General features: G+C 34.2%; 1 protein-coding gene across 1 annotated transcript in view; it reads right to left on the bottom strand.

Annotated features, from left to right (window-relative positions):
* The window catches only part of LOC123524568 (tyrosine-protein kinase HCK-like), a gene marked incomplete at its 3' end in the record, with an annotated part of 57,285 nt that overhangs the window by 22,242 nt on the left and 20,781 nt on the right, over positions 1 to 14,262 (bottom strand). The window contains exons 3-5 of the mRNA XM_053534628.1: positions 12,217 to 12,309; positions 11,835 to 11,899; positions 9,441 to 9,513 (exon numbers count right to left, since the gene is read on the bottom strand). Of these exons, the coding sequence (XP_053390603.1) occupies positions 9,441 to 9,513; positions 11,835 to 11,899; positions 12,217 to 12,309 (231 nt within the window). The remainder of the gene's footprint in view (positions 1 to 9,440; positions 9,514 to 11,834; positions 11,900 to 12,216; positions 12,310 to 14,262) is intronic.

Raw genomic sequence — 14,262 nt, 5'->3', positions numbered from 1 at the left:
TTTATGTTAATCAACTACATGAAATTTGCATATTCATGAATATTCATGAGAATGTTACAAAATGACAAAATTTTATTAGAAAATAATATTTTCTACGTTTTAAATTAATTTAAATGTATCAGACAATTTTAATCTGTTCTAAAAGTCACTCAGTGTTTTCCTTAATAGCATTGTTTAACACTGATGGTATTGTTTTACTCCAAAATAGCTATGTTTAGCTGATTTGCATAAAAGTAACCATAACCACAACCAACGTCTTAGGAAACATGATACCACTAAAATTTAATAAAATGATATAATTAATTGTTATCATTGAAATAACGATTGTGAAAGCTATATTGTTTAGAGATATAGTCTAAACACCTTTTCGAAGGAGGAACCAGTATGAAACATACTTTACACATGCAACGTTACCATTTCAATAACCATGTTTTATTACATTAATTATTTAGTAAAATTAATTAATTGATTGATATAGATCAGACAATTTTGATCTGGTTTAATGTCTCTCGTTGTTTTCTAGAATAGCATTTTGTTACTTACTTTGAAAGTAAATATTTTTTTTCTACATTAGGCATTTTTCCTTATTTGCATAAAATCAATCTATGCTAAAATAGACATTTCTGGGAACAGGATATAATTTAAACTAAACAACATGATGAAATTAACTGATCAATAAGCTTGTGTCATTTGAGCTATGTCTGCGAACATTACAGACTACATAAAAATGGTTATTTCATTGATAACAATTAATCATATCATTTTATTCAGTTTTAAGGGTGTCAGAATTTCATTCGTTGTTTGTGACATTGGTTCATTTTATGCAAATTAGCTGAGCACATCCAGTTTTGAGTAAAACACGATACCATAAGAGTAGGAAAGTAATATATTACAAAGCACTGAGGGACTTTAAGACCAGATAAATGCTGATTGCCACATTATAATTGATTTGAATCTTAGAAAATGTGACCAAGATATGACTGATAATCAACTATATGGTTGTCCTTTTCAAAAAATGAACAGTTGCCATCGAAACATTGAAATCATATATAGTTCAAAAGTGTTTCTTCATGAAAACAGTTTTTATTTTGAAAGAGTTGTTCAATTTGGTACCTATGAAAAAAAGTGTAGCAGAGGGAGGGTGGGGGGAGGGGGTGCATGGTAGACCTCATTGGCCCCCGCACTTTGTGTGCTATGTGTGCGACAGGATTTCTTTAAACATAAGTGTCAGCAGGGAATGAAAACCGGCCTCTTATCTAGTCTTTTAGAGATATTGTCAATTATAAAATTGCTTATGTAATTTATGGCATTTATTTATTCATACACTTGTAAATCTTTATTCTATGGTTATCATATATGTAGCTGGTTATCAAATATGACATATAATTGTGATACCTTGATTTAGTGTACTTTTGTTTAAGGATATATATATTATATTGCTGTTACATTAATCCTTATAAAAGCAAAACGAAAGAAAGTATGCAAATTTATCATCAGTCCTCTAAATATGTGTCGTTTTATTCGTTGAACATTTCCCTAAGATATTAATAAACAGAACAGAACTGAAAAAAATACTTGTGTTTAGACTGAGTTTATCATCACCCTTAAAACTCAGTCTAAACACAAGTATTTTTTCATGACAAAGACTCATACAAGGTTTATTCAATTTATATGAAATACTTTTTGAGCTAGGCACGTCACACGGTGAAAATGTGCATTTTTGACTATTTCAGGGGCCATAACTCTGAAAATAGGTGGCGCAGCCAGACAAAAAATAGGAGGTGCACAAGATCATATCATGATAAAGGCATATACAAGGTTTGATCAATTTATATGAAATACCTTTTGAGCTAGGCACGTCACAAGGTGAAAATGGGCATTTTTGCCTATTTCAGGGGCCATAACTCTGGAAATAGGGGGCGGACCGAGATGAAAAATAGAAGGTGCGCAAGTTCATATCATGGTTAAGACTCAAGCAAGGTTTAATAAATCTATATGAAATACCTTTTGAGCTTGGCGCGTCACAAGGTGAAAATGTTCATTCTTGACTATTTCAGGGGCCATAACTCTGAAAATAGGGGGCCGACCCAAATAAAAATAGGTGCGCAAGTTCATATCATGATTAAGACTCATGCAAGGTTTCATGAATCTATATCAAATACTTTTTGAGCTAGGCGTGTCACAAGAAGAAAGTGTGCACCTTTGACTATTTCAGGGGCAATAAATCTAAAAAAAGGGGGCGGAGCCAGACAAAGAATAGGAGGTGCGCAAGTTCATATCATGATTAAGACTCATGCAAGGTTTCATGACGACTCTACATCAAATACTTTTTGAGCTAAGTGTGTCACAATTTGAAAATGTGCAGCATTTTTGCCTATTTCGGGGGCCATATGAAAAATAGGAGGTGCGCAAGTTCATATCATGATTAAGACTCATGCAAGGTTTCATTAATTTATATCAAATACTTTTTGAGCTAGGCGCGTCATAAACTTCGGACGGACGGACGGACGCACGGACAAGACCAAATCTATATGCCCCTCACCACTCATGGGGAGGGGGGGGCACAAAAAAACTAGGTAATGTAAAGTTATAGTTCTTTAACACTGCACTTCCGTCAATGGTCTCTATCATCTTGCGAAGTTTCAATGAAATACAATTAATACTTTTCAAGTAATGCTCCAGACTAGCCTTATTTTGTGTAATAAAGGAAGATATTTAAAAAAAACACTAGGTAAAGTAGAGGTTTGACTCTTTAACACTGCACTTCCTGTCAATTGTCTCTATCATTTCGTGAAGTTTCAATGAAATGCCATTAATACTTTTCAAGTTATGCTCCGGGTAAGCTTTACTTTGCATGATAAAGGGCCATACTTCAAAAGACAAGGTAAGGTAGAGTTATGATTCTTTGACACTGCACTTTGTCTCTATGATCTCTATAATTATGTGAAGTTTCAATCAAATGCCATGAATAAGTTTCAAGTAACAAGCTTTATTTTGTTAAACAAAAGAAGATAATTTACAAACTAGGTAAAGTTAAGTTATTGTTCTTAAATACTGCATTTTCCGTCAATGACCTCTATCATTTTGTGAAGTTTCAATGAAATGCCATTAATACTTTTCAAGTAATGCTCCGGACCAGCCGTATTTGTATGATAAGAGGGTGGAGGTAATTAAAAAAAACTAGGTAAGGTAGAGTTATGATTCTTTGATACTTGGTATTTATATTTTGTAACCATGGTAACCCTAACCTTTAGTCAGTATATTTTACATATTTTACCCTAAATGCGTGTGGACATGCAATAATATGCAGTTTTTTTGTTTTTTGCTGTGCGCTCCAATTGATAATCACTTCCGGACATGCTAATACTATGTTAACAGAAGATAATAAAAAAAATCATAAAAATGCAAAATAAAGATAAAAAGATGAATCGAACCCGAGCCGCCGCTTCAATGAAATCTTTCCCGTTGTCTTTACCAATACCCTAAAGCGTGACAAACGTTTTCGATTTTCAGTGTAAAATTTAGAAAAAAAAACTAATTGTCATTTGTTTTCTTTTGCTTTTAAGAAACTGTTTTTTTTTCTTTTTGGGTTTAACGTCGCACCGACACAAACATAGGTCATGTGGCGACTTTCCAGCTTTGATGGTGGAGGAAAACCCTGGGTGCACTTCCGTGTATTATTTCATCACGAGCGGGCACCTGATTAGTACCATCGGCCATCCGTAATCCAGCTGGATGGCTTCCTCACTTAAAGAATGCAACGCCCTGAGTGAGACTTGAACCCACTTCGATGATGGGCAAGTGGTTTGAAGTCAGCGACCTTAACCAATTGGCCACGAAGGCCCCTGCCTTAAAAAAACAAGTGGATATCCATGAAATAATGTTTTATTATCTTGACAAAAATCTATTTGACTTGAATTTGACCCATAATCTAATGTCATCGTAATAGTTATCATGGGGATTGATTTAATGTTGAAGTGTATCACTAAAAGCTTTTATATTTCTAGAAATATAAATAATGATATATTCAATCATTTGAAATGATATTCCAATGAAGAACATGTATTTTCATAATCATTATATCAAAGACAATACGGATTAATTTTCAGTGACATTTTTTAATATTCCGCTTACTAATAAATCATAATAAGCTCTGTTGTGCGCCTCCCTCGTACTTTTTTATCCAATTGCAAGTGAGTGCAACTACTGAAGCAAAAATAACCAATTCAACAATTATTAGTAATTCTGTTCAAAACAAATTGCAATTTCAATTTATAATGACACATGTTCCCTGCAAATGCAAAAACAAGAGATAAAAATTCAAACTAGTCAAAATAATTGGATGGACTGATTAATGGTTGTTTTATATCTGTGACGGGCAACTTAACCCTGTGGAGATATTACCCATATGAAAGGATTATCTCAATATTTCCTAGGATTGAGTCAAATTAGTTTGACTAAAGTTCTAGCTAGAAACCGATACTCTAAAGGTAATTATCAAACATGAAACTGCCAGCAATATTCTCATGACCACTTAAGTATACCAATAACGAAGATCCTTTGAAAGTATGTATGGGGCAAATATTCAAACATTATATGCCACATACGCCTTTAACACTGTGGAACACAATGACATATTCAGTAATAATTCTTCTTTTTTTTTCAGACTCCTAACATCATGCAAAATTAAGATTGTTTTGGCTTGTCATACAGTATAGGTGGCACTGACAGTCGGCAAAATATAAAACAATATTGAAGCCACTAAGACTTAACCAAAGCTACAACAATGTTTATGTTGTTGGTTAAATTACTGCATATGACAAATCAGATTCCAAAAACCAGTGTGCATAATATATAAACCAGTTCAGAATAGTTCATTTGTGTGTATGCAGTTAAACTTGAAAGTTTTTTTTTTCTGTGTATAAACAAGAGGACTATGATGGTCCTGAATCGCTCACCTCTTCCCACATGACCCAGTTTTGAGTATGACGTCGTTTTTACTATTATTTGACATAGTGACCTAGTTTTTGAGCTCATGTGACCCAGTTTTGAACTTGACCTAGATATTATCAAGATAAAAATTCTGACCAATTTTCATGAAGATCCATTGAAAAGTATGATCTCTAGAGCGGTCACACGGTTTTTCTATTATTTGACCTATTGACCTATTGACCTAGTTTTCAAAGGTACGTGACCCTGTTTTGAACTTTTCCTAGATATCATCAAGGTGAACATTCTCATTAATTTTCATGAAGATCTCATGAAAAATGTGGCCTCTAGAGAGGTCACAAGGTTTTTCTATTTCAAGACCTACTGGCCCAGTTCTTGACCGCACGTGACCCAGTTTCAAAACTGACCTAGATATCATCAAGATGAACATTCAGATCAATTTTCATGAAGATCCATTGAAAAAATATGGCCTCTAGAGAGGTCAAAAGATTTTTCTAATTTTAGACCTACTTGACCGCAGTTGACCCAGTTTCAAACTTGACCTAGATATCATCAAGATGAACATTCAGACCAACTTTCATACAGATCCCATGAAAAATATGGCCTCTAGAGAGGTCACAAGGTTTTTATATTATTTAACCTACTGACCTAGTTTTTTAGGCACGTGACCCAGTTTCAAACTTGACCTAGATATCATCAAGGTGAACATTCTGACCAATTTTCATGAAGATCCGTTCAAGGGTATGGCCTCTAGAGAGGTCACAAGGTTTTTCTATCTCAAGACCTACTGACCTAGTTTTTGATCGCAGTTGACCCAGTTTCAAACTTGACCTATATATCATCAAGATAAACATTCAGACCAACTTCCATACAGATCCCATGAAAAATATGGCCTCTAGAGAGGTCAAAACGTTTTTTCATTATTTGACCTACTGACCTACTTTTTAAAGGCACGTGACCCACTTTCGAACTTGACCTAGATATCATCAAGATGAACATTCTGACTAATTTTTATAGAGATCCATTTACAAGTATGGCCTCTAGAGAGGTCACAAGGTTTTTTTCTATTATCTGACCTAATGACCTAGTTTTGGACCGCCCGTGACCCAGTTTCAGATTTGATTTAGATATTATCAAGGTGAACATTCTAACCAATTTTCATGAAGATCCATTGAAAAAATTGGCCTCTAGAGAGGTCACAATGATTTTCTATTTTTAGACCTACTGACCTAGTTTTGGACCGCAGTTGACCCAGTTTCGAACTTGACCTAGATATTATCAAGATGAACATTCTGACCAATATTCATGCAGATCCCAATAAAAATATGGCCTGTACAGAGGTCACAATGTTTTTCTATTATTTGACCTACTGACCTAGTTTTTGAAGGCACGTGACCTACTTTCAAATTTGACCTAGATATCATCAAGTTGAACGTTCTGACCAATTTTCATGAAGATCTTATGAAATATATGGCCTCTAGAGAAGTCACAAGATTTTTCTATTTTTAGACCTACTGACCTAGTTTTTTATTGGCACGTGACCCAGTTTCAAACGTGACCTAGATTATCAAGGTGAACATTCTGGCCAACTTTCATAAAGATCCCATGAAAAATGTGACCTCTAGAGTGGTCACAAGCAAACGTTTACGGACGGACGCACGCACGGACGGACGGACGGACGGACGACGGACGCCGGACGCCGCGCGACCACAAAAGCTCACCTTGTCACTTTGTGACAGGTGAGCTAAAAAATGAAAATAATTGTATCTTTTTAGACGTTTTTTTTATATTTATTTGGTTGACTGCTCAAAACTGGTGTTTTAATTTTTATTTTTATTTGACCTCCCTCCCCTCTCCACTCCTCCCAACGACCCAAATTTTTTAAGAAGTCTTCCGTAAACTAGAAAAAGCTGGCTTTATGGGATATTGCAAAACTAATTAAAAAGTAACAACTAGAATCAGTAAAAAAGCAACCTCCATTAATACCAAGACAAGTTTTAAAAGTAACTCCCGGACTTTATTTGGATGACTATCAGGCACCGACCTGAAAATGAAAACAGGTTTCGCTGTTCCTACGCTTAATTAATAATGGTTGGATTTCCAGAAACATCTTTTACTACGCAACGCAGCGTAAATTAATAAAAATGAATGAAACAAAACATGCGTCGTTGGAGAAGAATATTGAATATACGTTTAAGTCGTTTCACCATTACCAGATATATCTTAGAACAGTTTTTTATATTTGACGTGAACGTAATTTCAAACGTACACGGGGTGGTATCAGACGTGAACCCCTAGAGCCGCAGCCTGTTCAGTAATATATCGTTGACACTTCCGAAATAACTGGATGCTGTTTGTTAGTTTGGCTCAACAGTATTTCAATAAAAACAAGGCAGTCTGAAAGACAGCTAAATCCCCCGCCACTGCTTTGGATAGTGAAAGGGTAAAACCTTTGATTTTAGCTGTGACCTTGACCTTGAACTGACATGGCTGACTCATGAATTCTGCACAACGTCTTGGTGAGGTGATCATTTGACCAAAGTTTCATGAAAATCCTTCAAGGGGTTTAGGAGATACAGAGCTGAAACCTTTGACCTGCAGTTGTGACCTTGACCTTGAGTTGACATGGCTGACTCATGAGTTCTTGATGAGGTGATCATTTGACCCAATTTTGATGAAAATCCTTCAAGGGGTTAAGGAGATACAGAGTGGACACCAAATGGAAGGCTCAAACCTTCGACCCTTAGTTGTGACCTTGACCTTGAGCTGGCATAATTGACTCATAATTTCTGCACATCGTTCTGATGAGGTAATCATTTGACCCAAGTTTTATAAAATTCCTTCAAGGGGTTTAGGAGATATAGAGCGGTCACGAAATGGAAGGCTCAAACCTTTGACCTTCAGTTGTGACCTTGACCTTGAGCCGACATGGCTGACTCATAAGTTCTGCACATCGCCTTGATGAGGTGATCGTTTGACCCAAGTTTGATGAAAATCCTTCAAGGGGTTTAGGAGATATAGGGCGGACACAAAATGGAAGGTTCAAACCTTTGACCCTAAGTTGTGACCTTGACCTTGAGCCGGCATGACTGACTCATGGGTTCTGCATATTGTCTTGATGAGGTGATCATTTGACCCAAGTTTTATAAAATTCCTGCAAGGGGTTTAGGAGATATAGAGCGAACACAAAATGGCAGGCTCAAACCTTTGACCTTGAGTTGTGACCTTGACCTTGAACCTACAAGGCTGACTCATGGGTTCTGCAAATTGTCTTGATGAGGTGATCATTTGACCCAAGTTTCATGAAAATCCTTCAAGGGATTTAGGAGATATGGACCGGACACGATTTTGTTACGGACGGAAGGACGGAAAGACGGAAGGACGGACGGAAGGACGGACGGAAAGACGGACGGAAGGACGGACGCAGACCATTCCTATAATCCCTCCGCCACGGCGGGGGATTAATAAAGGCAATACTGTCTTTAATGACTATATCTTTAACTTTAATGCATGTGAAAAATGTTCAAAATAAAAAAAACAACATTTTTTTGACTTTGTAATAGACTGCAATATATTTTGAAAAGCTGTGCTGTAAATTTTGTTTGACATAAGAACGGCAAGGGATTTAGTATCGCAAAAACACGATATTTGACCAGATTTAATAAATGATAATGAGCGAGTATCAAAATGTTTGAATACAAGTTACAACAGCGACTGCCATACTGATAAGGCGTGTTTGAAGTGTTTAAGTGTAAGTGTTTAGCAGAGTGGATGTGTTGTATAACAATTCTGAGAAAGACTCATACAAGAATGTTTTACACTTATATTGTAAATATCGATCAAACGGTTCATTAAAAGATTGCTGAAGTCGTTATTGTTTGCAACTCATGTGTACAATGGAGAATTATTGATAGACATCCGCGTAAAGGTGGTAAAAGCTTAAATTGGACAAAAAACATCGAACATTTCCTATTCTCACCTGTAGTACCCCCTTTAGAAAACCTTATTTGTACAATAAAATAAATTTAGGAGAGGTCCATGTAATGATTCTAAAATGATCCTAAAACTGAATCTTAAGAATAATTTGAGTTTTTTTTGTTTGTTTTTTTTTTTTTGGTTTATTTTTTAAATTTGTAATCCGGTGATTTATACACTTCTGATATATATCGTTGCAAGAATTATACTTGTGAAGATCCATTGAAAATCATGCGGTTCAGATATGATGAAATGTCGCTGAAATTATTTTGTTTAGCTCTGATGGAGTAGGGTTGGAAAACTACCCTTCTACTCTGTTAAATACGCTACAGATCGTGTTTTGGAGACGATTCGACCACTGGTTAAAGGGAATGTCGTTCAATGTATTTTCTAAATTTTAGTTCTTAGAATCTACGAGCATTGGATCTGGATCGAACAAATTCAAAACTTAGTCATTCGAATCAATAGAAACCTTAGAAGAAGTACATGTACATAGTTTCTGAAAGACACCTTACCATCAACAGGTGTATTCTTCTTAAGTTGTGATAAATTGCAGTCATAGTCCTCCTTGTCTTTCTCGATGGATTCCTAGAAAGAAAGATAAATCATTAAATAGCTGTTTGGTTTCTACACGAATATGGTACGCTACCCAAAATGTGCTGGTGAAACTATAGTGTACTTTATTGCTTCTTCAGGAAGTCCAGTGATGCGGTATAAGTTAACTGGAATGAGGCATTGCATATGAATTAATTACTAATCAATGGATAAGAAATCTCCTAAAAACGAAACAGGATATTAATGAATAATAAAATGTATTTGAAAACACACATGCCCCGCTGATAGCTTCCCATGATTACTATTACCTTTGACAAAATAACCCCCAAAACAAAAGAGGTTTCCGACTGACCACAGGAAATCATCAAGTTTGATGCCTGTAGGTGGTCAAAGTAGCCTTCAGAAAAGAAAACCTATGATCGACAGGTAGACAGGCAGACTTTGACACAAACACTAGTGTTCTTTAATTAAAGCTGTAAATTAGGTCAAGGTCAAGGTCACCAACACCTTGCCTATGACCTTTGAAGAACATGTCTCAAAAGTTGATAAGGGCCATCTGCCAACAAATTTGGAATTTTGAATTTCGTATGCTGTAGCGTTCTTTAGTTACCGTTTTAAGTCTAAAAAAACCCTGTGACCTTGACCTTTAATATACTGACCCTTAAACAATGTTCTTCAGTTGTTGCTCAGAAACTATTTGCAGTCTCAAGGTCACTGTGACCTTAACTTTTGACCTACTGACCCTCAAAAGAATTATGGTTATTTATTGACTACAGGCAATCAAGTCTGACCTCTGTAGGCAAAGGCGTTTTTTTGTCATGGATCGGAACCCCTTTTCAGTCTTTCAGACCTTTGTTGATTTATCGATCAGAAACCGTTTTTACCTCAAAATTACTGCAACCATGGCCTTTTATCTTCTGACTCAAATACTAATAAAACTAAATAATTATTTTTTTTGACATCACTGCATTCGCCATTTTAAAAGATTAAATACGTTATCGTGGCGCAGCAATTTTATTTTATTGACAATCGCTGTAACCTTCATGTCAAGCTTAACATTGAGATCATTCGACTAAAAATGGCAGTTTGCATTGCCAAGGTTAAATTGCATTTTGTCAATGTCAATATTATTGTTACTAAAATGTGTTTTAGATTAATCGTTCCTGTCAGTAATAAAATACTTCAATTAAAATATAGAGACTGTGTCACCTTATTATTTTCAGCTAAGAATTTATCATATACCCGTTTATAGAAATCTACCAATTCATTTAAATATGTATGTTCATCAATATTAATCTGAGTGCTTTTAGAATCATTATGTTGTTTCATTGAGCAGCTTTGACAGCACACATGTTGATAACTGATTATATATTGGCTTAATAGCATTAAACTTAATAATAATAATATAACTAATATAGAAATTCCAAACAAAACCCCAGGTGCACATTTTCACATGCTTAATAATATTCCTATCATGTTTCATAGCTCTATGTCAAATATTTTAATACCCGTATTATCCATTGTTTTTACATATTTCTGACTAAGTCAAGGGCCATATGGTCTGCCTAAATTAAATCTTTTACAACACCCAAGTTGCACACCTTCACATGCTGAATTGCTGAATAATACTCCTGTAACGTTTCATAACCCTGAATCAAATATTTGCAAAACATGCTTCACAAACGTAGGCCATTATTGCATTATTTTGACTTAGTCAGTGGTTGTAAATCTAACTGTGTGATATCTCTATTAAAACACCGGGTGCACAACTTCCCGAGCTGAATAACATTCCTATGAGGTTTTAGGTATCTGGGTTAAATACCTTTGAGATAAGCACGAAACAAATTCGAGCGGTCTACGCGAGGACAGGCAGACGGAGGAATGGAAGGACGGACAAGATAACTCTGAGTGCCTCCCCTCTTGGAAAAAAAACATTTTATAAAAAAGCACGAAAACCTCACTCGTGATAAAAAGCATCAATAAAAATAAATTTATAGTTTGGTTACTTAAGTTCTTCCACATGGAAGGACCGTTTTGACCGTTTTAAAGGATCGTTTTACAAATTTTAATGACTAATATGATAGATTTGTTACCTCTTAATATTTTAGATACTTCCTTCATAGAAAGCATACGTCTCCTTAAAGTCCCTACCCTCGTATATTTTGACATTTTTAGACAGAATCACATTTGGGTTTCAAAGATTCCCGTAAAAAAGATTTCTTGAACTTATAATCGAAAATAAATATCCTTCAGCCGTAAAATTATTTTGCAGCTATTACCAAATGCATATAAGAAGATATGATATTGATACTGCATGAACTTTATGAATTTCCAATATTGTTGTACATACATACTTGTTTCAAACTCGGTTTTCTTTTCACAATTTTCTTAATGCGTTTAAAGAATCCACTTATCTTTCCTGCAATTACAAAATAGGAGTTACTGAATATAACAAAGTAGACTTTAATCAAAAAACATTTATAGGATTTTAGAGAAAGATGCCTCGGTCATTTCAAAAGATTATTCTTTAGTGTTCTAATGACTTATTTTATGGAAACGCAACTATTTTAAAGAAATTGCGGCTTAAACATTTATACTCGTCGCAAATTAATTTTCATACGTAACTTTGGCTTTTACTTTTACATTGCTTGGTTATTTTCTATGCTTCCGAAGGTTCCTCTTATAAATTTTATTGTCCGTCAAATTTCTTCTAAAAAGACAAAATACATCACCTACCTTCCTTAAGTAGATCAACATACTGCTCGCTACCAAGTTCATAATCCTCCTCTTGTTCCGAATCTGTTGATATATCATCTTCATTAATCGTATCTTAAAACATAAATGAGAACATCTCGTATATGTAGTTCGTATCCTCAGCCGAGTGTACTTTATTCACAGAAAATAAAACACTTAAAATGACAGTATCAGCTTTTAGATATTATATTTAGTTTGGGTTAATATAGTTGAGAAAGTATGTTGGTTTGTGGAAGTGATAATCATGATATAAAAATCAGTTCATACGATATATTCTAGAGCTGTTTACTATGACGTTATTCACGCTTTTCTACATATTCTCAAACCTACACGTGTTTTTTTTTTCTATTTCTTTATCAAAAGACTTCAGTCTTGAATTCACTTATTTCAATTTGATAAAACTAGCGGCTAAATGTGTTTTCTAAAGTTTTTGTTTTAACAACAGAGCCATAATGTTCCTGTATAGCTCACCCGACCTTGTATATATTCCAGGTGACCTAGTATCGAATTGTATCTAGATCACATTAAACAAATACTCTGATAATGCTTTACGCAAATCAGGAAGAATGTGTTACCCATATTTTCAATGAGCTTGACCTATTGTACTCAAAAATGGCAGACATATGCTATAGGGTGGGTACGTTTCTTTTATTGTTAAAAACAATTTTACCACTTTTATAAAAAAAAAAAAAGCTTTGTAAGACGGTGTGGTAAACCTGGGTTTTGGCTCAGAAGTATTTTGCTTTTTGTAAATATCTGAATAAATAGTTTACGTTACCATGTTCTTTTATCATATATTAAAGAATACATTAAGACGGAGCTTTGCTGAAAATTTGAACCTTATTGAGAAATATTGTTCGAGTTATTCCCAAAAATATACATAAAAAAACTCCCGACTTCGAGAAAGTTTATCAGCAGAAACCATTAAATGCTCCTAAATACATATTTTATATTTTGCCATGGTATTTCCACTTTCAATATATTGTAAATATATGTCTTAATATTTATTTTAAGTTTGAGGACATGACATTATGTAGCTTTAAAGCAATCTTGAAAAATCTACTTTGTTTACATTTTGCTAGTCCATTTCTTATGTGACTAGAGCTGGCCAATGAAAATTATTTATTAAAAATATTTAGAGATATTGTTCAGGTCTGAAACTTTACTGTCATGTCAGGGATATTAATTTTTAGTTATGTGAAATTTTGTAGATTTTTTAGAAGCCCTGTTCTGTTGTAATCCTTTAAAAATGGCCCTTAGATGTGAAGACTGATTTTGGCAGCCATATTGGATATCTTAGGGAGAATTTGTGTGTCATTTCTTTGACACTTGATTTAAGTGCTTTTAAATCATTATTTGTAATTTGAAATACACTGATAAGGTGTAGTTTTTCTTCTAGTTTGTGTTTTTGAAATTGTTTTTTGATGACATTTATTTCATTTCTTACATTTGGTGAGAAAAGTTTTACATATTTCGGAAAATGTCATTAACCAATCAGATTGCAGCATCTTGGTGCTTCTCTATAAATATGGGCTTATCAGTTATTTCATTGCTCTTCTAGTTTACACTTTTGGATTAAACACTTCTCTTAGTTAGGAAATTATTGAAAATTTGGAGCCAATTTTAGGAACTTTGGACTTTATTTTTTATTGGGGAATAACTAGAAATTTGGAGTTTAATTTATTTGCTTAAGAAAATTACTGAAATTTACATGCATTTTAATTTGGACATTTCTGATAATTTTGACATATTTTTAAAGGAACTAAACTGCATAATTGGTGTATATATAATTGCAGAAGTTTTATAGTTGACATAATTTATATCTTTATGAATGTGTGGTTATAAGAGGACTTTAGATTTAATAGATTTATAAAATTGGACTTACTCTTGTGTTTTCATTTAATTCTACATAATGTGTTGACTTTTTCCAAATTATAATCTAAGTGGTGTTATAATAATTGAACTTATTATTACAGCACTTGGCATTATAATAACTTTGAAATAGCCCAGAAAGTGGCTTAATAAGGA

This window comes from Mercenaria mercenaria, unplaced genomic scaffold, assembly GCF_021730395.1.
Source record: "Mercenaria mercenaria strain notata unplaced genomic scaffold, MADL_Memer_1 contig_3871, whole genome shotgun sequence".
NCBI classification, from domain to species: domain Eukaryota; kingdom Metazoa; phylum Mollusca; class Bivalvia; order Venerida; family Veneridae; genus Mercenaria; species Mercenaria mercenaria.
Note: the sequence above shows the minus strand (reverse complement) of the source record. Positions and strands in the feature narration are given on the sequence as shown.